General features: G+C 44.1%; 1 protein-coding gene and 1 long non-coding RNA gene across 5 annotated transcripts in view; one reads left to right on the top strand and one right to left on the bottom strand.

The window, feature by feature from the left end:
* The first annotated feature begins 380 nt into the window (after nt 1-380).
* LOC307039962 lies at nt 381-13,150 on the top strand. Its single transcript, XR_013808376.1, has 2 exons — nt 381-512; nt 12,758-13,150. It is a non-coding gene; the product is annotated as an uncharacterized lncRNA (long non-coding RNA).
* Nucleotides 7,760-27,312, bottom strand: part of LOC307039961 (uncharacterized protein) — a 61,055-nt gene continuing 41,502 nt past the window's right edge. For all 4 annotated transcript variants that reach the window (XM_079682429.1, XM_079682431.1, XM_079682428.1 and 1 more), the window contains one exon: nt 7,760-7,979. In XM_079682429.1, coding sequence (XP_079538555.1) covers nt 7,952-7,979 — 28 coding nt within the window. In that variant the 3' untranslated portion in view covers nt 7,760-7,951. The remainder of the gene's footprint in view (nt 7,980-27,312) is intronic.

The following is a 27,312-nucleotide window of genomic DNA, read 5'->3' as shown; positions in this document are numbered from 1 at the left end:
CTAGCGTTAGCTGGCTAACTGACGTTATTTTCAGTGGCGTTTTCTCCTGGAGGCCAAGGGAAGCCAGGCTTCCCCTGTTTTTTCGGATTGTAGTTATAATTTTTATAAATAAATAAAAGCAGCCCGTCTCTCCCCCATTCTCATTGAGTATTTTACAAAGAGTGAAACAGCGCCCCTCTAGGTGTTATGGTGAAACAGTAGATTGCACTCTCTGTTGCGAGAGGAGGCCAGCCGAAATTGGCTTCCCTTGGTGAACAAAAATTCAGGGATTGACCAATCAGACAAGGCTCACGTCATGCCCCTGCCAACCTGTGATTGGTCAGGGCCATGCCAAGGGAAGCCAGAGGCGGCTGGCTTCCCTTGCCTCACAATCCAATCAAATCGCATCAACTTAGTGTTGCTGTGACGCGTCCTAAAACCCGGAAGTAAGCTGCGCTCGGTTTCCCATGGTTTCCCTTGACTAAAAGCAATGGGATTTCTCCACAGGGTTTTGGAAAATAGCTCAAAATAAGGTCAGTGGAAAACGAACCTGTTTGATAAATGCACGTTTTGTTCAGCCTGATAATATCCACATGTCTACTGTTAAATATGTTCTTTATTCTCGCGTCCAGGAGAGAAGCTTTAAAATGAGACTAAATGGAGTCTCTGAAAAGATTCAAATGGGATACTTTAATTAAAAAAGGCGCGGTAGTGTTACAGACAGAATATTGTTCCGGCAGAAAACAGCTGTGATCTGGCTCTCCTGAGCAAGAAGAGAAGGCCCATCCCCCGTTCGGTGCCGTTATATATCCTCTGCTGGCTCCTCCCCGCCAGCCGGCCCGCCTCGCCTCTAATGTCCGTTGTTGCATTTAAACGGAGGATTGGTACTTTTCACCTTCAACATATGCTTAACACGCCTTTTCTCCTCATATTCACTTTCATCACTTTTCATGTAACACATTCTAAACGCTGTAATCAATACTCTAAAACATACAGAAAATACTTCACGGCTGGTTTGGTTTCCGGATGTTGTCACATGCAACTCTCGTCTGTAAACAATAATGTATTCAAATAAACTGTACTTTCATTTAATATTCAGCATGGTAGTATCTCGACATCCAGTGCTTAATTTGTAAATCATAAGGTGCCGGAACGCAAAGTACATATGACAGCTCAGGGATGACGAGACGCGTACAGGTCCCGGAACGTATACAGAAAAGGTGCTGAAAACAACATGAAAATGTCCACTTGCAACGCTGTGGGACTTACAAGCCTCAATTTCAAATAGTATCCATGGTATAAATGTTATGACGATAATTTATAATTTTTTAGGCTAGTACGCACAACATAGGCAAATGCCCACATCACCACAGGTGGGACTTCAGTATACAGCCAGCAATTAATTTCTCAACAGGTTTAACGTATAAAAAAAATATGTATTAGGCCTATTCAAAGATTGGCACGGCGGCCTATTAATAGACAGTATGTTTGCTCACCATATTTAGTTGTTTAAAACACCCCACATCACGAGCATGTCCGGATTGTCCTCTATCTCTTTTTTTCTGCTTTTACTGCGTGTGTCTCTGGCAGTTCTGTGTCCTTTGGCCACCCAGGACCTCACGTACGGGACTGGATTGAATTTAGCCAGGGGGGGTCCAACAAGATTTAGGAAGAGTAAAGATGACATGGTAGATGTGAGCAAAGAGCTACGGTTGGGAGTGCAAATCAAGTTCATTTGAGAAAATCCGCGCTCACATTCAGCACTTGCAATGGGAATGCTGTTGACAGCAACAAGTAACTCCATCAGCTCATCGGGGGTGTCTTTACCATCTGAGTCTCTGTACGTTCTGTAGGCCCGTATGACTGCGCGCGGGTTGGCAATGTTGAAGCGCTGACACAGTGACTCGACCTCAGTCTCTCCATACAGCGCACCTGCGTCCTCGGGCCAGTATTGTGCGTAAAGCACCTTCAACTCCTCAATGAACTTGTTATATCCAGTTTTATCTGGCATCCGGCATCCTTGAGATAACATACGGTCCTCCAAATTCTTGGCCACAGTTAGAAAAAACTGACCTGTCGCTGGACGTCCCACACTCTTCTACGCTCAATGCGCTCTCCTCTCCTACTGAATCTTCCTGCTGTAAGCCAGCTGATGTCGCGGTTCCGCTCGCCTCTTGCTCCGGCTGTTGTACCGGGCTAGTTGATGCCAGGGTACCCACCCGTTGCTGTTGGTGGTCCACCTGGCTGACGGTAGCTGGCTCCTGTTCCGGCTGGCGGTGAACCTGACCCGCTGCCCGGGCTTGGCTAGCTGTCGGTTAGCTAGCTGGCTAGCTGTTGCGGCGCTAACCTCCTCCTGGTTTTGACCATCAACATGACCGCTGCAGCTGCCCTCGTCGCTGCTTGTGGAGGCTTTTCTGACTCGTTTTGAAGTGTCTATTACCTCTTCCTTCTTTTTGAAGAAAGACAGTAAATTTAACTGTCTTTTTGACATGCTTGCATTGAATCACCGTTTCTTCCTCTCTGCGACGTGCTCCTCATGTGGCGAATTTCAAAAGTGAAAGACGTTTGTCCGTTGGTCCAGCTTTTCAGTGCATCAACACAGATCTCCGACTCTTTCAAATCTTAATCTTAATAAACGACATGAAATTCTTGGGATTTTTCCTGTCAATTAATATCTGCATATTTTATTTCATTTTAACCATTTTTATTTTTTATTTTTTGTGAGAGGTACCGGATCTGCCCAAATAGGTGCCGGAACACAGGGTGGCCAAAATGAAGAGGTGCCGGATCCTGTTCCGGCAGGATCCGGCTCAAATTAACCACTGTCGACATCTATAGTTGTAGTGTTAAATCAGTAGGTGTTCGTGTTCAGTGCAGATTATTACAGCTTGTTCCATACAATTCAACATACAGTAAACAGACAATGAAAAGTACAACACACAGCACAGGGCAAATACATACATCATGACATAAAAACATAAAGTTCAAGGTGTGATTGATTTTGATTGTTCATTGGGGTTATTTAGAGTCCATGTAGTGTCCGTATTGCAAAGGGGAAGAAGCTGTTTTTGAAGCGGGCGGTTTTGGTGGACAGTGACCTGTAGCGCCTCCATGAGGGCAGAAGTTGGAAGACATGGTGAGCTGGGTGGGAGGGGTCAGAAATGATTTTCATTGCCCTTGTGACAGTTCGTTGGTAGTGAAGTGATTCGAGTGATGGAAGTGTGTGTGTGTGTGTGTGTGTGCGTGCGTGCGTGCGTGCGTGCGTGCGTGTGTGTGTGTGTGTGACGGTCTCCCCTAACCCCTGCTGTGGACCGGGCTACATCAAATCTTATTAAGAAAAGCCCACCATAAACATAATAATTAAAAATAGTATTGATGTATGTTACCACTTTCCTTCTTCGTCAGACAGAGGGGTGACTGTGTGACCCTGGCCCTGCCCCTTCCTCCCCCTTCCTGCCATCTTATCACTAGACAGAGGGGGGATGTAATTTAAAAACACTTACCTTACACTTGTATTTGTTCTCTCTAAAACACAGTGTCTGTAAAGGTGGGGGAGACTGTCTCCCCCCTTCCTGCCATCTCTCTCTGTTTCTGCTGATGTGTAAAATATACAAAATAACGTTTTATATACTTACTCTCTTGTTAAAAGGCGATGAAGTTTGCAGCGTAAGCCAGCCATCAGTGTTCTAGTTTTAAGGTTTTGCATACCTCAAAGTGTGTCTAAAAGTATCTTGGCAAGAGAAAAAAAAGCCAAAATTCGCCTAGGCCATTAAAAAAAAAAACGAATTGCTGCTAAGAAATAAGTTCAGAAAGCTCTGACTCGAGTGGAACACTGTTAGAGTCAAAAGTAACTCTCAATGTATTCAGACAGAGTATGCAGATTGGGGCTGATCAGAACAAAGAAAGCACCTTTTGCCTTCCTAGTCAAAAGTGTTGATTAAGTTAGTCTGTACACATGCCCTTACTGTCACCCTTACCTCTTCCTATGGCTGTCAGGCCTTTTGGTGTGTGTGTGTGTGTGTGTGTGTGTGTGTGTGTGTGTGTGTGTGTGTGTGTGTGTGTGTGTGTGTGTGTGTGTGTGTGTGTGTGTGTGTGTGTGTGTGTGTGTGTGTGTGTGTGTGTGTGTGTGTGTGTGTGTGTGTGTGTGTGTGTGTGTGTGTGTGTGTGGGTGTGTGAGCCTGGCCCTGTCCCCTCCTCCCCCCTTCCTGCCATTTTATCACTAGACAGAGGGGGGATGGATTTTAACAACACTTACCTTACACTTGTATTTGTTCTCTCTAAAACACAGTGTCTGTAAAGGTGGGGGAGACTGTCTCCCCCCTTCCTGCCATCTCTCTCTGTTTCTGCTGATGTGTAAAATATATGAAATAACGTTTTATGTACTTACTCTCTTGTTAAAAGGTGATGAAGTTTGCAGCGTAAGCCAGCCATCAGTGTTCTAGTTTTAAGGTTTTGCATACCTCAAAGTGTGTCTAAAAGTATCTTGGCAAGAGACAAAAGCCAAAATCCGCCTAGGCCATTAAAAAGAAACCGAATTCCACGTTTTACAAATGAACAGACACAAATGCAGACTTGACTACTTGGCAGTTGATTAAAGCAGATTTGTCCTTTTTCATCTCTCAAAGGTTTGTGTTTCTGTGTTTCCGTGTTTCTGTGTTTCTGTGGGGGTATAATACGCACGTTTCAATACACTTGTATCATACATCATCTTCCCTGTTACCCTACCCTTATAATGAAGACAACAGTGCATGTGAAGGACTGTAATACACATGTATCAGACACGCTCCCCTTGCTATAATGAAGACAACAGTTTTTAAAATGTAAAACGTTTTTATTTTTATTTCCTATTTACATTTTTATTTTTCCACACACAAATTCAATAGTTATACTGATTGTAACATCCCCAGGACCGTCTCCAGCTTAGAATTCCCCAGATTAGTGGAAATATCATGATGGAGTTTTTTCACTTCAGTCAAAATATTCATGTGTATGCTGTTTTTGACACAAAGATGCATTACATCTACAAACAGAGCATACAATGAGAGCACATGATACACTTTTGGTGTTTGTTTCATTTCTTCGGTAATGTTACAGAATGTTTCGGAAAATGAAGATTCCAGGACCACTTTAAATGTTTCGTTTACAATACTATTACTATACATGAAAGCAAAAATGTAAAAAAAAATTCATTTGTTTTGGTTGTTTAATTGAAAACAAAACATTCACCCCATTTTCAGAAAAACATATTACATTTTACCAAGTTAATGTCGTAGTGCATACAAGGTAATAGACTTAACGATTTGCACTGACGCTTCTCTCCGCCTTTCATTTACAGTGATCGGTTTATCGTTCAGTTCACATTGTCCAAGTAGATGTTTAGGGGTCTCTTGGAAGTAAACAAATGCATTTTTTATATCAGATAAATGCATTAACATCACTTGCAAATTCTCTATCCTTTCACCCGCAACGATTATAATCTGCTTTGCTTGTTCTTCGGTTTCACCATTATTAGCTCTGAATGTAATCCTTTCTGGGGCTTCTTGTGCTTCTTGTGGTCTGTTGAATACCTGGCATAGGATTTGTTTAGCTGTCAGGACAGGTACCATATAATTGTCTTCAAAAGCTTAGTCTATGTCGTCACACGTTTTGGCATATACTTCGATGTAATGGCAACCGACACTAGAATAGAGATCCTCCAACAGTCTTTTAATACATGCTCTGGCACTGTCGCCAATTTGGGCAATTCCGTAGTATCGTGCTTTTTCTCTCATTATATTGAAGCAAAGCTCTGCCATTGCTTTTGGTATTTGTTCAACACATTCGCAACAGTCGGTAAGCGGTAGCTGATCTATAAGATTATTATGATTCGGTAATGGGTCTACAACACCATCCTCTATAGTTAGTTGACATTTCTTCACTTTGTTCCTTTTTCTTTTCACCTTCCTTATTTTTGTCTTTTTCGTTGTCCGTCCTATGGTCCCTTTTCTTTTCATTCGCATTCTGCGTTTGCTTTTCATTTTTCTTCTCCTTTTCATTTTGCTTTTTCTTTTTCTTCGGTTTTCTTTACTTTTGCTTTTCTTATCTGCTAAATGTCGTTTGCGATATTGGCGAGTGGTATGAGATATGTTGTTTCTATAGAGGTTATCTATAATACCATCTTTTAAAGAAAGATATTCTTCATATGTCATGTTATCATAGTCCTCTTTTGTCCTAAAGACCTTACATGGATATGATATAGAGGAGAGCTCTTCTTCGGGAACATCCTCTCCCCTACTTTGTAAGATCCATTCATTAAGCCCATATCCGTTATCCTGGTGATAATAAGGGTAGGCTACATCAGACTTGGTTTTTCTCAGATCCATGGCTAGTTTTCAAACTGTCGTCTTAGTGGGGGTCCTTAGTTTTATATGCTTTGCTGAGTGGAGGGAGGGACTTATTGCGTTGAATGGGGAGAGTTATCTGTAGAATTGAGAGTTTTTTCACCAGTATAATGTCCCTCACTGTTTGAATCTTTTTTTAAAAGTTATTTTTCATCTATCATTTTCAACCAAGCAGCAAGAGGTCAAATTTAAGAATAAGTAATAGTTTGTCACCATTTTACGGGAAATAGTCAGAGCGCAATGTCACATCTTAAAGACAGCTTGAACTGTATAAATGGTTAGTCTTCAAACATACCGTACGTTCTGCATGTTAGTATATCTGGCCAATTGGTTTAGACCAGGGGTTCCCAAACTTTTTCAGCATGAGACCCAAAACAGAAATGTTGTGGTCCTAAGGGACCCAAGCTAAAAAAATTTCAAGATTTTCCATAATATCTACATTTATAAACAAAGAATGCAACACACCATGAATTTAAAATGTAAATGAAAATGTTTATTTAATTATAAAAATGCTTCGCAGCAATTAGGTTTCTCACCATAAAAACCTTCCCTTTGAGCTTGCCCAGAAAAAATAAGGATCAAAGCAAAAAGACGAAACATGGGAAGTGCAGTCAATACAGTACAAATCTAATTTAAATGATACAATTAACAAAAGTGCAATATTAAGTTTGTCACTAGCTCAAAAACTATGTACACACCATTTTAAAGTATTTTAAATGAACAAAGAACAAACATGTTGAAACAGAAACGGACTAAACACTAACTATAGGAAGTGCAGTATACAGTACATCACAGGTGAAACCACATTTAAATTATCAGAAGTGCAACATTAAGTTTGTCACTAGATCAAAAACTATGTACACACCCTTTTAAATGAACAGAGCTGTTGTAAAACACTCTGAGAGACAAAGAAACTCCAACACTTGGCAACTGATTAACTTTACTGACTTATTTACAATATGTTCTCATCTGACATGCTAGAAGGGGTATTATATCATATATTGATACATGATATAATATAATAACAATTACATCTAATGAGAGGTATGTGGCTGGTTGAAGTTTTCAACCAGCAGATCTATTCTGGGCTGGGTTTTTGACAGTGCCATTCTGAGGTCATGCTCAGGATTTAGCCTGTTTCTGTATTTGTTTTTCAGGTATGCTAAAGTAGAAAACCCAGATTCACACAAGTATGTGGTGCCAAACTGTATCAATACTTCTACAGCTATATTAGCCAAGCAGGAGAACTCAGCCTGCTGGAAATAAGCAACCCAAAACTGTGCCAAAGTGGTTGTTTCAAACAGCATCTTACTGCCCCTGTTGACCTGCAGTGTGACCAGTGCCTCTAACTCTGCCTGACTGAGACCCAGGTCTTGTGATGGCACAGCTTTGAAGGGAAACTTCACCCACTGAAGGTTTTGAGCTCTCTGTGAGTCAGGGAAGTACAGCTTGAAGTTCTCCTGTAGTTGAGACAAGTGCTCGACTATATTCAGAGAGACACACATCTTTAAGACAAGGCTTGATCAGCTGCTCCCCGATGGAATGGGGCTTCTTTGCTTTGGCAATGTGGAGGCTGACTTGATAGGATGCCCTCAGTGCCCCTCTGTTCCCTTTGAATGCCTGAAAATAACAGAGAAGATATCATCATTAACATTGCTGGGTTATTGGGTGATTTTTAACACCAGCCGGCGTACGCTGTATACCCAATGTGGACCTGGCAACCGCATTTATAGCGCATTACATTACATGTTACTTGTTAGACGCTTTTATCCAAAACGACTTACATACTCAATACTGTGAATTAGGACCCGCTAGCCGGTACTAGGCCAAGTGGAAACGAAACCAAAAACGGGCCCCGCACGGCTCGGCACGCTTAAAGCGAGCTACCCGCTGCAGTGGAAACGCGCCATAAGTGCAAGCAGGCACTATTTGAGTGTGAGGACAGGGTTTGAGGGAAAGCAATACATATTCTGAACCTGAAATCAATAAAGTATGCTCTCAAATTTAAAGACCACGCTCTTGGATAAAGATAGGGAATAACCCCCATATGTATTGTGCATCACACTGCAGCAGTCACGTCCGTGAGGCTGCAGTGAAAAAAAGCTTTCTCTCGCTTTCCTTCTCATACTACCTGCCACTTTCCCTCTAATCTTCCTGTGGTTATTGTTTCTCTGTTTTTCTCCCGGCCGTTATAAAAACATTTTAGGCTAGTAAAAGTTGAAACATCGCTCTGTGCCGCTGCAGAATGTAGTGGACTTGCGGGAGCGGGTAGAGGACGCGCGAGAGCGCGCAGCTGGCGGTCCGCTCCGGGGCTCAGTCTGCATTTCATCCAACTTTGCATTAACGAAACAATTTCACAACAGACCCTGACAAACTCACAAACACACAAATCAAATGAATAAAATGAGTGACTTACTTTTTCGCCGTCAAAGCACTGCTTCTTGAACAACTCTTCTGTGCAGAGGAAAAAATCCTTCGATTTGTCCCGATGCAGAGGATGTTTTGTTTGGAGATGCCGGTCCAATTTGTTCATTTTCAAGCTTTCGTTACTGAGCACCTCTCCACATAAAACACACTGAGGCCGCTCCTCTCCATTTCTAACAGCTTTTGTGAAGCTAACGTTTAAAAACTCTTCTTTGTATCGTCTTTTTGCCATCATGTACGATCGGGATTTATCAACAGACAATAAACAATAAACAGACGGCGCGAAAACTTTCGCGGGGGACGCGTCAGAGTTGATACGAATACAATCTTTTAATTTTAGTTTATTTGTAGTTAGAAAATTAAATAATTCAATATACAATGCTATATATGCATAATTTCATTTTCAAAATAAAAAATAAAATAAAAAAATTATAAAAAAATTGTATTTGCAAAGCAGCCATCAGCTCTGACGCTGTGTGTGTGTAGCAATGCATTTAACTGGCGACCCAATCAAAACGGGTCCGCGAACCATTTTGGGTCGCGACCCTGAGTTTGGGAAAGGCTGGTTTAGACCCTACTGCCCTAGACGCATGCTCTCAATAGGGAAGTCACGCTTTGGGAAGAGGTGTTTCATTTCACAGATCCACCTTGATTTTTGTTGTGCTGGCTGAAGGAAGAGGGACGGGGGAGGAAAATTCAGAGGATGAAGAAGCAGAAAAATAACTTGTTTTGTAAAACGGACAGCACGTCAGTTTCAAGGAAAAGATGACACCGTGTTTATGCATGACATGCAAAATATCTTGAAGCCCTACAACCACAAAAAAGGTACAAGTATATTGTGTTGAAAATATCGCAAAAAGTCGTAATATTGTATAATGTATAAGTTGCATGTTGTATTTTGCTAAACACCACTATGTAGTTTTTCAAAAATATAATGGAAAAAGGAGAGAAAGACAAAAACAGAATATCACAGTATGTTGAAAAATATGAAAAAAGTAATGTTGTGTTAAAATAACATGAAAGAAATCAAAGTAAAGCATCTAAAAACATATATTTAGAAAAGGAATGTTAGTCAAGTCAAGTTATCAAGACTGCATTGTTTCATCGAAACAGTGTTAAAATCACAAACTTGCCTTTTAGAGTCGCAGTCTTTTACAAAGATTCTGTTTTGTTAAGAGCTACCAAAACATAGTAAACATCGCAATTATTCCCAAAACAAACTGGGAATGGGGACATCGATAACATATTTTAATGTTTAATTTTCTTCAGGGCTACCGTAGTGCACATTGATGAACACTTTAAAACAAAAATAATGCCTACATGTGTAAATGAGCCGGATTTTAGCTTTGAGCTAATTTCCATCTGTAGTCCCGTCACATACAGCATATAAGAACATGACATTTATATATACAGAAAAAATAAATACATGATATGCAGAAAGAGCATGAGCAGCATACAAGCATTTACCACATGGCAGTACAATGTAGCAGCTATGATATATAAAGTGCAAGATAAGATAAAAAAGCGCTACATAAAAGTGCAAGAGGAGATACCCCTGTGTTAAAGTGCATTTATTTAGCGATGATTACACGTCTGTTTGTTGCTCAACCATTCTTTAAGTTGACCTTTAAAACTATTGAGAGTGGGACAATCCCGTATCTCAGTTTGGGGGCTATTCCACAATGAACTGCCTTTAATGGAGAGGACATTTTGTCCAAAGGTGGTCCGTCTGTGGTGGACTTCACAGTCTCCTCTGGTTTCTGACCTAGTGCTGCGAGTGCCAGTGTGTTTTCTGTGGATGAATTCCCCCAAGGGGAGGGGGGCCAGCCCATGTAAATATAATAAAAAAAAAACACATACTTGTAAAAGACATAAAATTGTCAAAAACTCAAGAAATTGTGATTTTCAAGGATGGTACAGTGGTGGTATGACTGTGGCTTTCTGTCAAACACCTGGATAGCTCTCTTGAACAGCTGTTCTATGGGTTTCAGGTGTGTGGCACAAGCAAACGACCAGTTTGTAAAACAGTATTCAATGTGGGATAGAATCATACAGTGGAGGTATGACTTTGCAGCATTGACAGTTAAGAAAAGGTCTAATTTGTTTAAAATGTTGCAAGTTGAATTTAATGGTATTGGATACTTTCTGGATATGTTTCTTAAAAAGTAAAGTGCGAGTCCAATATGACACTTCCTGTTCAAGATACTTGAACTCGGAGACTAGTTCTATTTCTGCTCCATTTAAAAATACATTGGATCCTTCGATTGTGATTGATCGTTTACTGAACATCGTCGTTTGAATCAACATGCATACTGTTTTTGTTGTACTCATACTGTCAATATGCAGATTGTGTTATATAGCTTTAGATAGAATGTTTTTTCTTCCTCTTTGCATAATTTGCATCCACAATCCTTTACCAGTAGGATTTTCCACAGTCCTTGCGGTTTTTCAATTGTTCAACTAATTGGGAGCTACTGTAAGCTATTTGTATTTGCATTTTAGCACATTACTTCCTGCAGTGATTCAGAAAGTATTGTGTTTGGGCTTTTATTGTGAAAGGGAGAACACACACAGAGCCAGACATAATTTCATAGAGAAAGAGAGTCTTATAGGGAGCCAATTTAAATGCTCATGTCATCTTTATTCTACATCCATTACAGATTTGTGCAATCAACTACTTCATTATGATAAGTTGTCTACAGCCACTTTAAATGCAATCAAATGTATATTTCTAAGTGCTTACAACTTAAAAAATCTTTACGTACAAATGACTGTATATTGAATATATTTCTGTACCCAGTGTTGAACAGGGCCCAAACCTTTGAGAGATGAAAAAGGACAAATCTGCTTTAATCAACTGCCAAGTAGTCAAGTCTGCATTTGTTTCTGTTCATTTATAAACGTGGAATTCGGTTTCTTTTTAATGGCCTAGGCGGATTTTGGCTTTTTTCTCTTGCCAAGATACTTTTAGACACACTTTGAGGTATGCAAAACCTTAAAACTAGAACACTGGTGGCTGGCTTACGCTGCAAACTTCATCACCTTTTAACAAGAGAGTAAGTATATAAAACGTTATTTTGTATATTTTACACATCAGCAGAAACAGAGAGAGATGGCAGGAAGGGGGGAGACAGTCTCCCCCACCTTTACAGACACTGTGTTTTAGAGAGAACAAATACAAGTGTAAGGTAAGTGTTTTTAAATTACATCCCCCCTCTGTATAGTGATAAGATGGCAGGAAGGGGGGAGGAGGGGGCAGGGCCAGGCTCACACAGTCACCACTCTGTCTGACGAAGAAGGAAAGTGGTAACATACATCAATACTATTTTTAATTATTATGTCTATGGTGGGCTTTGCTTTAGGGGCTAAAATAAGATTTGATGTAGCCCGGTCCACAGCAGGGGTTAGGGGAGACCGTCACACACACACACACACACACACACACACACACACACACACACACACACACACACACACACACACACACACACACACACACACACACACACACACACACACACACACACACACACACACACACACACACACACACACACACACACACTTGGGGGCGGGCCCATCTGTGACTTTTTATGCATACTAATCTGATTGAAACATTTTTTATTATACACCATAAGGCGCAACAGTGGGGGCTTTTCACACCTGTGAATACACATCACCCCCCTCCTATCGACGGATCTCACACCTACTTCGGATATCACACCTACTTGAGATCTCACACCTCGATCAAAGGGGAGGCGGGACTTAGCTCATTTGCATAATGGGGGGAGGTGAGACCTGTCACTTTTTACGCATACTAATGAGACGAAAGCGGGATGAATATTACTACTTTAATCTCATTGGGACAGGGTTTTGTTCTCAAGAGAAGAAGAGAATAATAAGCTCATTGGTCCCTCAATAATGTTGTATGTCACTTGTCTGTATGCCTGATTGTCTTTTCTTTCTTTCACTAGAAACCACAAAGAAGAGGAGTTGGACTCGTGCGGTGGTCAAAGCTGTTGAAGATACATTAATGAACTTTATCACATCTGGGAAAGTACCAGGAAAGTTGGACTGCATTGCACGCATTACAGCTTCTCCAGAAGCACTGATGGGAAGAAGCTGGATAGCGGTGAAGTTCTATGTCAAAAATAGGATCACTGCCCTTCAACGTGCAAGGAGAAAATGAAAACTCGTCTGTCGGTTTCCTGTTGATTCTGTTCACCTGGAGTTGTGTTCTCCCTCCCCAGCTGTTTCTTGTCGTCTTTATTTTTTATTGTGATTGTATTTCTATATAAAAGTATGTGTGCATATAGGCCTATGTATTTATTTCTGAATATTTCAATAAAATAAATAACTGGGAGTTATTATGACTATACATACCTACTTTACTAGCTACATGATTTGATGTTATTGAAGTTTTCTGACACAAAAAAATTCCCATGCTGTGATTGCTGTCATAAAATGATATTCAACACATACAAACACTTAAGCGTCCTTGATCATTCAAAATATGTTATGTTCACCTGTTACTGTAGGCCTATGCACATAATATGAAATTTTTTCTCTAGCCATCTTTATGTACTTCATATGCATTTATTTAAATAATGCTGAAGTTTAAAAAACTACACTTTTGATAACAGTTCCATCCAAAAAAAGTGTAAATTGAAATTGCATAGGCCTACTCGATTTTTACTATCGTTGCTATGGATGCTGCGCCAATGTAGCTTGCATGTTGTTTTATTTATTTTTTGCTTCGTGTCACCCCATTTCACAAGACCTCATGAAAGACGACACACGAAGTGAGGATACCCGGCCCGGAGGAAGCCCGGGGTCCCCTTCTGGAGCCAGGCCCAGAAGGAGGACTCGCCACACCCCAGTGGACGAGAGGTTTGTCTCCCTACGCCTGTGGGTTATGGGGGGGAAAACTCTGACTGTTGTGTGTGCTTATGCACCCAACAGCAGTTCAGAGTATACGGCCTTCTTGGAGACCCTGGAAAGAGTCCTGTATGGGGCTCCTGAAGGGGACTCTTTAATCTTGCTGGGAGACTTCAACGCACATGCGGGCAATGATGGAGACACTTGGAGGGGAGTGATTGGGAGGAACGGCCCCCCTGATCTGAACCGCAGTGGTGGTTTGTTACTGGACTTCTGTGCTAGTTATGGATTGGCCATAACAAACACCATGTTCGAACATAAGGATGCTCATAAGTGTACGTGGTACCAGAGCACCCTAGGCAGAAGGTCCATGATCAATTTTGTTATCGTATCATCGGACCTGAGGCCGTATGTCTTGGACACTCGGGTAAAGAGAGGGGTGGAGTTGTCAACTGATCACCATCTGGTGGTGAGTTGGGTCAAGTGGCGGGGGAAGCCTCTGGATAGACCTGGTAAGCCCAAACGTGTAGTTCGGGTGAACTGGGAACGTCTGGAGGAGGCCCAAGTTCAGGAGGCCTTCAACTCACACCTCCGGCGGAGCTTTTCGGGCATTCCTGTGGAGGTTGGGGACATTGAACCAGAGTGGTCGGTGTTCAAAGCCTCTATTGCCGAAGCCGCGGCAGGGAGCTGTGGTCTCAAGGTCCTAGGTGCCTCAAGGGGCGGTAACCCTCGAACCTCCTGGTGGACACCGGTGGTCAGGGAAGCCGTCCGACTGAAGAAGGCCTTCAGGGATTTGTTATCCCGGGGGACTCCCGAGGCAGTTGCAAGGTACCGACAGGCCCGAAGGGCAGCAGCCTCAGCCGTGGCCGAGGCAAAGCAGCGGGTGTGGGAGAAGTTCGGAGAAGACATGGAAAAGGACTTTCGGGCGGCACCAAAGTTGTTCTGGAAAACTGTCCGACACCTCAGGAGGTGGAAGCAGGGAGCCATCCAAGCTGTGTACAGTAAAGATGGGACGTTGTTGACCTCAACTGATGGAGTGTTAGGGCGTTGGAAGGAGCACTTTGAGGAACTCCTGAACCCGACAACTCCGCCCTCTATGTTAGAGGCAGAGCTGGAGTATGACGTGGGATCGACACCAATCTCCCGGGGGGAGGTCACTGAGGTCGTCAAACAACTTCACAGTGGCAAAGCCCCGGGGGTGGATGAGATCCACCCAGAAATGCTGAAGGCTCTGGGTGTTGAGGGACTGTCATGGTTGACACGTCTCATCAACGTTGCGTGGAAGTCGGAAACAGTACCGAAGGAGTGGCAGACCGGGGTGGTGGTTCCCCTTTTTAAAAAGGGGGATAAGAGGGTGTGTGCCAATTACAGAGGCATCACACGACTCAGCCTCCCCGGGAAAGTTTACTCTAAGGTACTCGAAAGGAGGGTCAGGCCGATTGTCGAACCTCAGATTGAGGAGGAACAATGCGGATTCCGTCCTGGTCGTGGAACGACGGATCAGCTTTTTACTCTCGCAAGGATCCTGGAGGGGGCCTGGGAGTACGCTTATCCAGTCTACATGTGTTTTGTAGACTTGGAGAAGGCGTATGACCGGGTTCCCAGGGAGTCACTGTGGGAGGTGATGCGGGAGTATGGGGTGAGGGGTTCTCTACTCAGGGCCATCCAATCTCTGTACTCCCAAAGCGAGAGCTGTGTCCGGGTCTTCGGCAGTAAGTCAGACCCATTTCAGGTGAGGGTTGGCCTCCGCCAAGGCTGCGCTTTGTCACCAATCCTGTTTGTAATATATATGGATTGGATTTCGAGGCGTAGTCGTGGGGGAGGGGGTCTGCAGTTCGGTGGACTAAGGATTGCACCACTGCTTTTTGCAGATGATATGGTTCTGATGGCTTCATCGGTCTGCGACCTTCAGCACTCACTGGATCGGTTCGCAACCGAGCGTGAAGCGGCTGAGATGAGGATCAGCACCTCCAAATCTGAGGCCATGGTTCTCAGCAGGAAACCGATGGACTGTCCACTGCAAGTAGGGAATGAGTCCTTACCCCAAGTGAAGGAGTGCAAGTATCTCGGGGTCTTGTTCTCGAGTGAGGGAACAATGGAGCGTGTGATGGGTCGGAGAATCGGAGCAGCGGGAGCGGTACTGCAGTCGCTTTACCGCACCGTTGTGACGAAAAGGGAGCTGAGCCAGAAGGCAAAGCTCTCTGTCTACCGCGCCATTTTCGTTCCTACCCTCACCTATGGTCATGAAGGATGGGTCATGACCGAAAGAACGAGATTGCGGGTACAAGCGGCCGAGATGGGTTTTCTCCGCAGGGTGGCTGGTGTCTCCCTTAGGGATAAGGTGAGAAGTTCGGTCATCTGGGAGGGACTCGGAGTTGAACCGCTCCTCCTTCGCGTCGAAAGGAGCCAGTTGAGGTGGTTCGGGCACCTAGTTAGGATGCCACCTGGGCGCCTCCCTAGGGAGGTGTTCCAGGCACGTCCAGCTGGGAAGAGACCAAGGGGTAGACCTAGAACCAGATGGAGGGATTATATCTCTTCGCTGGCCTGGGAGCGCCTTGGGTTCCCCCAGTCAGAGCTGGTTGATATGGCCAGGGAAAAGAAAGTTTGGGGCTCTCTGCTGGAACTGCTACCTCCACGACCCGACCACGGATAAGCGGGAGAAGATAGATGGATGGATGGATGGTCACCCCATTTCTCAACAGAAAAACACTGAGGTGTGATTGATAGCAAAACAATGGGAACATGTTTTAATAACCTTTCCTTAGGTTACTAGGAAATGTTTTTTTTGTTGGTTAGGGATAGCGGAAAACATCCAACCGCTCTGCAAAACCCATAGCTACAGAACCGAATTTTTTTAGAACTGATTACGTGTATGTGCCCACACACAATATCTTTGCTTTTCATTACGAAAGATCATAAGTAAGTAGTCTAATGACTAGTTTGGCTCTGGTAGATATCATATAAAGTCATTTTATGATCCTACAACTCTTTTGCAAACCGGAAGTACTCATAAAAAAAACATTTTCATAATAGGCCTACTAGCTTAAATATCTATGAAATAGACAAACAGCCTAACTTTTTCATATCACATGCTTTATTTCAACAGTACAATAATGAATTTTTCTGTAATAGATATATGTTATATTTAGTAGTAAACTAATATTATTTGCTTACGTGGCTATACGTTGCCACGATACGATACATTAACGATACCTTTCAAACACCAGGCGATGCGATACGATACGATTCACCCCTGTTGCGATACAGTTCGATACGATTTGATTCAACATTATGCGATTCGGGGCGATACGATGCGATTCAACACGATGCAAAAATAATGATACTTCAATATGGTACGACAGAGGATTTTTGTTTTATTCCTTATATGCAGCAAATCATACATTAACAAAAAAGTGCTTTACATATTTGGTAGTGCACATCCCATCATGCCGTTTATTGTTTTACCTTTAAAAGCTCTCCAGAGTACAATTGTATAACACCTCACAGTTAAACAATATAAGGATGCATTGCTCATGATTAACAATGTGCAAATAACAGCTACCATAGAGCAATGCCCATACAGCTGCAAGCCTGATGTGCTTAACACTCAGAGGCTAACTCACCAGTGAGCAGAAAGCAGTGGTTTCTATCTGAACAATAAAGAAAACAAATAACCTTTCACAAACAGGTATTTCATAACTGCTTACAGTAAGGAAGACATTTAAATTATTATTGGCCGTCACAGGCTGCTGTAAGCTAAACACCTCTCTCTGACAGAACACCTCACTGAGTGATTTAACTCATATGTCTCACTTTCAGGTTTCTCTTTTCAGCTGCAGACCCCACGTCGCCTCTTTATGTGCGTCGCTAAGTTCCTCGTACTACTTGTGTACTTTAAAGCGGCTCGGCATCGTTAACAATTTGCGAGTGATTTTTCAAGATGACCGTCTGTAGTAATAGTGCCGCGCACATATACCATCAGGACGTTGCTGATGGGGTGCGGCTGCGGAGTGATACTGTGTGTATGCAAGTCCGCATCTAGGACGGATCTATGTATCATGGCTGTAGACCTGTTAAGTAATAAAGATACCTCATACAAAGGTCTACGGATACCTTATTACTCTCCATGACCTGCGGTCAACTATATAGCATAAATGACTATTACACCGTCTTTCTTGAACAATCCGAAGTGTTGCCAAACGTTTGATTTGTAGGTATTTTTCGGTGCGCTGTGTTTCTCTTTCTCCTCAACTTCCGTGTGTGTTGATAACTGAGACTCTCGTTCTCCGTAGTGGCGAAGCAAATATCAAAGATCTTCTATGCTGAGCGTTGACAAGATGAGGGGATTTTATATGAATGAATCGTTTTTTTACCGATGCAAAGACGCTACGCAATCGATGCATCGCGAGTTCAACCCGGTTCAACCCAAACTGTAGCCGATGTGCACTCTTTCAACCGGTGCACTTGCATCTTGAACGTTTATGCCGGTGCACCGATGCGAATCGGTGAATCTTAACATCTCTAGTCTACACCGTTTACTCTGTGTTAGCATGTTAGCAGGTTAGCATGGCTGCAGACTATCAGTGGAGTTTCTGCGGAGCTCTTATGTACACATATACATATATACATGTACACATGTACATGTGTGTATATGTACTGTAGAACATTAGTACACAGGACCTACAGACCCTCAGCTGGAGTGCATACAGCAGCTCATACACATGAATGGGCTATATACTGTATACAGAGGTGGAGTGTAGTACTCAGTACTGAACTGGAGTACAATGTTCAGGTTCTTTAGTTTACTCTCTCTGATACTGAATACTCTCCTGTACTGCATCACATGGATATTGCAGTATTGTTACTGTACAAGAGTACACGTGTACTTTAACTGTAACAGAGTATTAGTACGCAGTATTAGTAGGCTACTGTTACTGTAGGCCTACAGAGTTTATGTAAACATTGGATAGTAGTGAAACAGTGAGTCAGTACTAACATCCATCAGTAACACACATATATATATATAAATATATGTATATTTATAAGAATGAACTCAGCTTGTCCCTCCTGTCTCGTCCTCTCAGTCTAGAGAACATTCTCCTCAACAGACAACCCAGTCTCACGGCATTTCTTGTTCACCAACATGATTTTTAATCTATTGATTCGTGTTCACCAATACTATTTTCCCCTTTTTTTCGTGTTGCACAGCACGATTTTAAAAGCAATGTATTTCTATTGGTAGTCTTTCCCCTTTTTTTCGTGTTGCACAGCACGATTTTAAAAGCAATGTATTTCTGTTGGTAGTCTCACGGCATTACGTGTTATAGGAAGACCGGAAGCTGTGTGGTTCATAAAAACATGTTCTTACTCATTATCAAGCCACGATTATAAATTATTTAAAATCGTATCATTTCGGACTTTTGTTGCTGTCTGTGAGGAAAATAAATGGGGATAATTTTTCCTTCTAATTTGTTATTCTTTTCAAAATAACACACTGTTATTTAGTTAACAATAACACACAATTATCCTTGTTTTTATTTATTTGTTTAATTCTATAATCTCTGGCTTTTTTGCCGTCCTTCAGGAACTGAATTTAAAAATAAAAATAACCGGAAACAGACGTAGGCCTATAAGGGACATTTCGAGCATCATCGAGTTTAGGATGGCCGAAGACACTACACTACCAATAATCCCCAGCTATCGTTTAGGACTACAGTACCCGTGATTAAACTTCAAGTCGGGATTGGATGTTGGAGTGGCAGTGCGCCAAGGTTACGGAATCGAAACTGGATCGAACGCCGCCCCCCCCCAACAATTAGAAGTTGCCAGTATTAAACACCAATTATTAACCAATTAAAATGAACCGATTAAACATCTCTCTGACACAGTTTAAACGCATTTCGTGTCTCGGGAAGCTGGAAGCTGTATTATTTTCAAAAGATTAAAATTAAAAAATATTTTTTTTAACCATAACGGGTACTTTACACAACATTGAGTCAAACTTATCCTTGTTTTAATCCTTGTTTTATTTAGGTTAAATTGTTGTTGTCGGTTAATTTTCCATTTTATTTATTTTGGTTTAAGATATAATTATTTTTTATTTATTATTATCATGTTAGATGTTTAAACTTTTCTGCATTTTATAAGGCAATATAGACTTTTTTGTTTTTGTCCGTAGGCTACTTAGGTTATTAAAGAGTTATTGTGTCAAAATATAGGAAATGTATTAATATGTTATTGTATAATCGGTACAGGAAATTACATCATTCAGAGCACCACCTATTGGCCAAAGACGCTGCCACCGGCATTGCGATCCATCCTCTGACAAAGTAAGTTGGGTCACTAAAGTCTGATACATGTTTTGCTTAGATTTAATAATTGGCGATTTTTTTTAAGCCTTTACTCGCATGGTTCATCATACATACTGAACTGTTCTAAGTCTGAGAAATGCTTTCGCCATAATCAGCAAAGCAACATTAATGTGAAATTATTCTTGCGGGCGGCTAGCTAGCTAGCTCACATTCAACATAAGCTTAAAGAGCCTGTGACACGAACCCAACAACTGTTGTGCAATGAAATAGTGGGCTACTAGTAATCTCGAAACGTCAGTTTAAAAAAGAAAAAGCGATACCGTTCCGATAAATATCAATAATTTCGAACATCGCGGGAAAATTCCTTCGACTCATTTTGAGGTTTTGGGGGAAGCCGGAAGTGACGTCAATGCGGGAACGCTTCCCTGTGCGGCGAGAGAGCCAAACACGGACAAAGTGTGTTGTCATGCGTAGAAATTGTGAATTACTGAGTTTAGGCACGTTAATAACGTTTTAATGAAGTTGACTACAGTATATTCATATTTGTCAGTGCTTTCATGTCAATTCGGCGAACATAAACATAAATCCTCGTGGTGAAGATGATGATTTAAATTAGGATTAAAAATCGGTAGTGAGAGCTGCTGAATTTCCTCCCGTCGGATGTGATATAAAAACAAATTGATTATTTTTGTAAAATCAAGTGGATGAAACTACATTTATTAGTGCTTTCATGTCAATTCGGCGAACATATGATACATTAAATGATCGTGAGGATGATGATTTAAAAATATTTTGTTTGAGCCGGTCTGCATTTCCTGATGAGAAAACAAACCTTAGCTTTTTGTAGTTGCAGTCAGTGGTGTAGTGGGCGTTGGACGCGGGGGTACGCCGTACCCCCACTTATTTGAAGCATGATTTCTTTTTTTAATAGTCTAATACATCTAAAATCATTGCCAGTGTTATCAGTTGCAAGTGTGTGTTTGTTGTAATAATGACGAAAACATAATAGGCAGATTTCACAGTAATTATAATAAAAATGTAGCTCAAGCATTTATGCAACTTGATGTGAAGCGTGTGTGTGAGGGGCAGAACTGTGTGTGTACGGTGACTAGGTGTCCCGCACTGTGCGGCACTGCACACACAGCATTTTTATTATTTGTCCCGCGTCCCACACATTGAGACTATGTCCCGCATTTGAGTGATAGTCGCGCAAAAAGGCCGGATCGGTTCGCTGACAGCCGGCACCGCCCTTTATTATTATATTGTCTAAACGGCATCATGTAAGTTGCGCTGACAGGCGACACAGAGGTCCCCAAGCCCCCCCCCCCCCCCCCCCCCCGTTGACAGTTCACGAGCGCGTCCATAGTGTCTCCCGTCCACCCACCACCCCGTCCACCCAGTAAAAACATCCCCACTACACCACTGGTTGTAGTAGTACACCAACATGGATTAAACGTGTGTTTTTTTTCCCACAATGTTGGGGAAATTAATGGATAAAATGCACGGATTATTATTATTATTCCCACTCCGATCGGGACACTAGGTCCACCGTTTCCCCGCAGCGAGGCTCCACCCGTTGACAGTTTACGTGGGCTGGGCTGGGTGCAGTGGCGGACTGGCCATCGGGAGGAATCCCGATGGGCCGGTACCGAAGTGGGCCGGTCGGATAAGTCACTAGCACATCCCCCACTCCCCCCGTTGACAATTTACTATTTGTACCGAAGTGGGCCGGTCGAGAGTCCCGGGCAGGTTTTTAGTCCCTGTCCACCACTGGCTACATGACCGTATGACCGCCCATATTGACACACCTAATTCCTAAACTTCTAACAGATACAAAATAAACCGATCCTTCAGCCTCATATGAGCTCTCAGACACGTTCAAAATTCAACTGTCATCGCTGTCTGAGCTTGCTGCTGTGTGCGCCATCGTGCGTTTACATGCAGATGCTGGGATCCTGAACGGTGCAGCTGGAGCGCTGTGCCCGCAATGACGTCACCCATAATTTGGCGGGACTTGAAGAATCCCCGAGAAGATCCAGGAAATGGTCAACATTGAAGGGCAGATTAATGGTTATCAAAGTACAAATATCCAAAATCAGTTCAGTAACGGTTTTCAAGGGGACAATATTTACTCAAATTGATGGGTTTGGATGATGGGGGAAAATCGTGTCACAGGCTCTTTAAACTAGTTTAGCTACATTTATATCAGCTCATAAGTGGTGTGTCAAGGGGAGAACACTGAGGCATGAACTCAATTGCACGACTCAAAACTCAGACTCAGATAGCGTTTCAAAATAAAGACTTTACTGGAATTTGCACAGTACTAAAACAAGGAAAACAAAACCACTCTTTCGAGGAAAACTATAATGCGATCTATAGCATAGGTCCGTGAAAGGTCCGTGAAAAGGTCCGTGAGGTAAGCCGATACGTGGTCTTCGAGAGACAACGAACTGACAATTAACAGGAGGGAGCTAACACAATATATACACAGGTAAAGGGGACACAGTTGGAAACAATCAGGGCGGGGAAAATAATCAAGGACGCAGGAGACAGAAAAGGGGCGGGGAGCGTGGAGGCCTGAAATGAGAGGAAGAAATAATTAAGGGTATAGACATAAAGCACAAGACAAAGGGACATGACAACTCTAACATAAAGAATAAACTTTCACAATAAGTTTCTTGGACATGACAGTACCCCCCCTTCTAGGGACGGCTCCTGACGGCCCAGGCTCCTCTGAGTTGAGGCGGTCAAAATCCTCAATGAGGCTTTTGTCCACGATGAAGCGGGAAGGAATCCATTGCCGCTCCTCAGGACCATAACCCTTCCAGTCAACCAGTAACTGTCGCCCTCTACCCCTTTTCCGACTAGCCAATAGTGACTTGACCGTGTAAACCGGACCTCCATCGATCATCCGGGGGGGCGGGGGGGGGTTTGACGGTGGGAACCATAGCGCTCTCCTTCAATGGTTTTAATTTCCCTACATGGAAGGTGGGATGTACCTTCATGGCCCTGGGAAGCCGTAGTCTCACTGAGACTGGGTTTATGACCTTGGTGATGGGAAAAGGACCCACAAACCGGGGAGCCAGTTTTCGGGAGAGTACGTGGAGGGGAAGGTCTCGTGTAGAGAGCCAGACTTTTTGGCCTGGCTGGTATACAGGGGCTGGTCGGCGTTTTCGGTCTGCTGCTCTTTTAACCAGTTGTGAATTTCTGCAGAGTATCTTCCTAGCCGCAGCCCACACGCGCCGACAACGCCTGACCAGAGCGTGGGCAGACGGGACCGTGACCTCCCTCTCCGTGGCTGGGAACAGTGGCGGTTGGTAGCCATAAACACAGTGAAACGGGGACAGCCCCGTGGCAGAAGTAGGGAGGATGTTGTGTGCATACTCAACCCAGGTGAGGTGCTCGCTCCAGGAGGATGGATTCTGGGACACCAGGCAGCGCAGGCAGGTCTCCAGTTCTTGATTTAGGCGCTCTGTCTGGCCGTTAGACTCCGGATGATATCCAGACGAGAGACTGACCGTGGCACCGATGAGGCTGCAGAACTCCTTCCAGAAGCGTGACACAAACTGGGGGCCCCGGTCGGAGACAATATCCTTAGGGAAACCATGAAGCCGAAACACATTCTGCATCATGACCACCGCCGTTTCCTTAGCTGAGGGCATCTTTGGCAGAGCAATGAAATGTGTCATTTTGGAAAATCTGTCCACTACCGTGAGAACTGTGGTTTTACCTCTAGAGAGGGGCAGGCCAGTGACGAAGTCCATGGAGATCTCTGACCAGGGCCTGTTGGGAATAGGGAGTGGTTGTAATAACCCTATTCGCGACCTGGAAGAGGTCTTGTTTCGAGCGCAGATAGGGCACGCCTCCACATACTCCTTCACCTCCTTCTCCATGGATGTCCACCAGAAACGTTGTTTAACGATGAACATAGTTCTCTTGACTCCGGGGTGACAGGTGAGCAGCGAAGTGTGAGCCCAGTGGATCACCTGTGGTCGCTCGGCCTCCTGAACAAAAATCCGGTTAGGCGGGCAACCCCTTGGTGCAGGAGCTCCAGCATTGGCACGTATTACCTCCTTCTCTACTGGCCAAGTCAGCGCTCCTACCACCCGGTTCAATGGGATGATGGGTTCCGGCTCCTTGGCTGCAGGCACAGGGTCAAACAGACGGGACAGAGCGTCAGGCTTGACATTCTGAGACCCCGGCCTGTAGGAAAGAACAAAGTCAAAACGGTTGAAAAACAAGGTCCACCTAGCCTGGCGGGAGTTCAGTCTTTTGGCCTTTCTGATGTACTCCAGGTTCTTGTGATCGGTCCAGACCACAAAAGGATGCTCGGCTCCCTCCAACCAATGCCTCCACTCTTCCAACGCTAACTTCACGGCCAGCAACTCACGGTTTCCCACGTCATAATTTCTCTCTGCCGGGGAGAGCTTCCTGGACAGGAAGGCGCAGGGGTGAAGTTTGTTGTCCTTCTGTTGTTGCTGGGAGAGGACCGCTCCCACCCCCTCGTTGGAGGCATCCACTTCCACCACGAACTGGCGAGTGGGATCCGGCATGGTAAGTATGGGGGCAGTGGTGAACATCTTTTTCAGCCGAGAAAAAGCCTCCTCAGCCTGAGGAGACCACACAAAAGGCACCTGAGGGGACGTGAGGACATGAAGAGGGGCTGCAATAGCGCTGAAGCTCCGCACAAAACGTCTGTAAAAATTAGCAAAGCCTAAAAACTGCTGCACTTTTTTGCGAGAGTCAGGGGTAGGCCAACAGGCTACTGCGCTAACCTTCTCTGGGTCCATCATAACCTGACCTGGGGAAATGATGAAGCCCAAAAAAGTGACTGTTTCCACATGAAATTCACACTTTTCAGCTTTGACAAACAACTTATTTTGGAGCAGTTTCTGTAGAACCAGGCGGACATGTTGTTTGTGGGTGTGAAGGTCAGGGGAGTAGATCAGAATGTCGTCCAGATAAACAAAAACGAAACGGTTCAGAAACTCCCTCAACACGTCGTTGATCATAGCCTGGAAGACTGCAGGAGCGTTTGACAATCCAAACGGCATGACCAGGTATTCATAATGTCCTGAAGGGGTGTTAAAACCCGTCTTCCATTCATCGCCCTCCCTGATCCTGACCAAATGATAGGCGTTCCGCAGGTCTAATTTGGTGAAAACCTTGGCTTCCTGAAGCTGCTCGAAAGCGGACGAGATGAGAGGGAGGGGGTACCGGTTTTTAACCGTAATGTCATTGAGAGGTGAGTAGTCGATACAGGGCCTAAGAGACCCATCCTTTTTGCCCACGAAAAAAAAACCTGCCCCTGCTGGGGATGAGGAATGACGAATAAGCCCTGTCTTGAGGGAGGCATCAATATAGTCCTTCATGGCCTCTTTCTCAGGTCCTGAAATTGCATAAAGTCGACCCTTAGGAATGGGAGACCCGGCAATTAAGTCAATCGCACAGTCATAGGAGCGGTGAGGAGGAAGAGCCAGAGCTTTGGACTTACTAAAAACTTCACTAAGGTCGTGGTAGCAGGAAGGAACTGAAAGTACATCCGGAAGATATATTTTTGGGACTGTATCCTGCCTAACACTCCCAGTGTTACATCCCCTGTCAATCTCTGCTACCTGCTTAAAACAGAGATCAATGCAATTCTTTCCCCACCCCTCCACCCTCCCAGATTGCCAATCTATGTGAGGGTTATGAAGTTTCAACCAGGGAAAACCCAAAATGAGTGGATGTTGGGCTGAGTTAAATAAGTGAAAAGACATTGTCTCATGGTGGTTATCATTACATCTTACTTCTAAAGGCTCCGTTTGGTGAGTCACTTTAAACAACAGCCGCCCATCGAGAGCACTCGCTTCAAGAGGCTGGGGTAGAGGTTTAGTTTTTATGTCCCATTTTTTAACTAAACCCCAATCCATAAGACTTTCGTCCGCCCCTGAGTCAATGAGAACACCATGAGTAACTACATTGTCTCTGATTTTTACCTGGATCCGGGTCAGGGTGCGAGGAGGAAAGTCAGAGGAAGAGATCCGGCTCACCAACGTACTCCTCTTCATTGGTGAGCCTCCTCTTTTACCGGACAAGCCGCTTGTGGGTGTCCGCGCTGCCCGCAGTAGAAACACAGGCCTTCCTTGAATCGACGCTGACGTTCTGCCAGCGACAGCTTGGCGCGGCCCAACTGCATTGGCTCCTCCACGGAGCCAGGGGGCGCTGTTGTCCGGAACGCAGGTGGTGAGGGGTGACGGGACCTCCAAGAAGAAGTAATATCCAGCGGCGAGCGTCTCCTCTGGAGAGGTGGATCAACCGCATCCTTGGATTTATTCCTTCTCCTCTCCGTCAAACGATTGTCTATTCGTAAAGCCATGGATATGACAGAGTCCAAATCAGCGGGCAGATCGAGAGGCGCCAGCTGGTCTTGTAAAGAATCCGAGAGACCGCTGACGAAAGCGTCAAACAATGCAGCGGAGTTCCAGCCGCTGTCGGCTGCCTTAGTCCGGAACTCGATGGCGTAGTCAGCCACACTCCGCTGATGTTGTCGCAGCTTGATCAGAGCCCGAGCTGCTTCCCTGCCCGGCGTGGTTTGATCGAAGGTCTTCCTCATAGTGTCTATGAAGTTCTCCAGAGACCCGCAGATAGGCGAGCCTCGGGACCATTCTGCCGTGGCCCACGCTGCTGCTCGGCCGGAGAGATGAGAGATCATAAAAGCCACTTTGGAAATGTCCGTGGGAAAAGCAGCCGGTTGGTGGTGATAGTGTAACTCACACTGCACGATGAACGGCCGGCAGCCTTCTGAGTCCCCGGAGTACCTTTCGGGTGGAGCCAGACGCATGGAAGCACTGTGCGGCTCAGTAACCCGGTTGGGATCGAATCCGGTCACCGCTGGAACCGGAGGAGTCGTAGGAGGAGAAACAGCCTGCAGGTGAGTGAGCACACGCTGAACCTCTGCTGCCAGTAGATTAACTTGGGTCGTCAACGATGTTTGTAGTTCCCCCTGGCTGCTGGTTAGATCCTGCACTCCCTGCTGCATGGTGGCCATACGCTCCTCTTGTTGCCCAAGACGTTGGCCCTGAGAACGGATAGCGTTCTTAATCTGATCTGAGTCGGCTGAGTTCATTTTGATGGTCAGTTCGTACTGTCAAGGGGAGAACACTGAGGCATGAACTCAATTGCACGACTCAAAACTCAGACTCAGATAGCGTTTCAAAATAAAGACTTTACTGGAATTTGCACAGTACTAAAACAAGGAAAACAAAACCACTCTTTCGAGGAAAACTATAATGCGATCTATAGCATAGGTCCGTGAAAGGTCCGTGAAAAGGTCCGTGAGGTAAGCCGATACGTGGTCT

Source organism: Notothenia rossii (assembly GCF_949606895.1).
Source record: "Notothenia rossii genome assembly, chromosome: 5".
In the NCBI taxonomy this organism is placed as follows: domain Eukaryota; kingdom Metazoa; phylum Chordata; class Actinopteri; order Perciformes; family Nototheniidae; genus Notothenia; species Notothenia rossii.
Note: the sequence above shows the minus strand (reverse complement) of the source record. Positions and strands in the feature narration are given on the sequence as shown.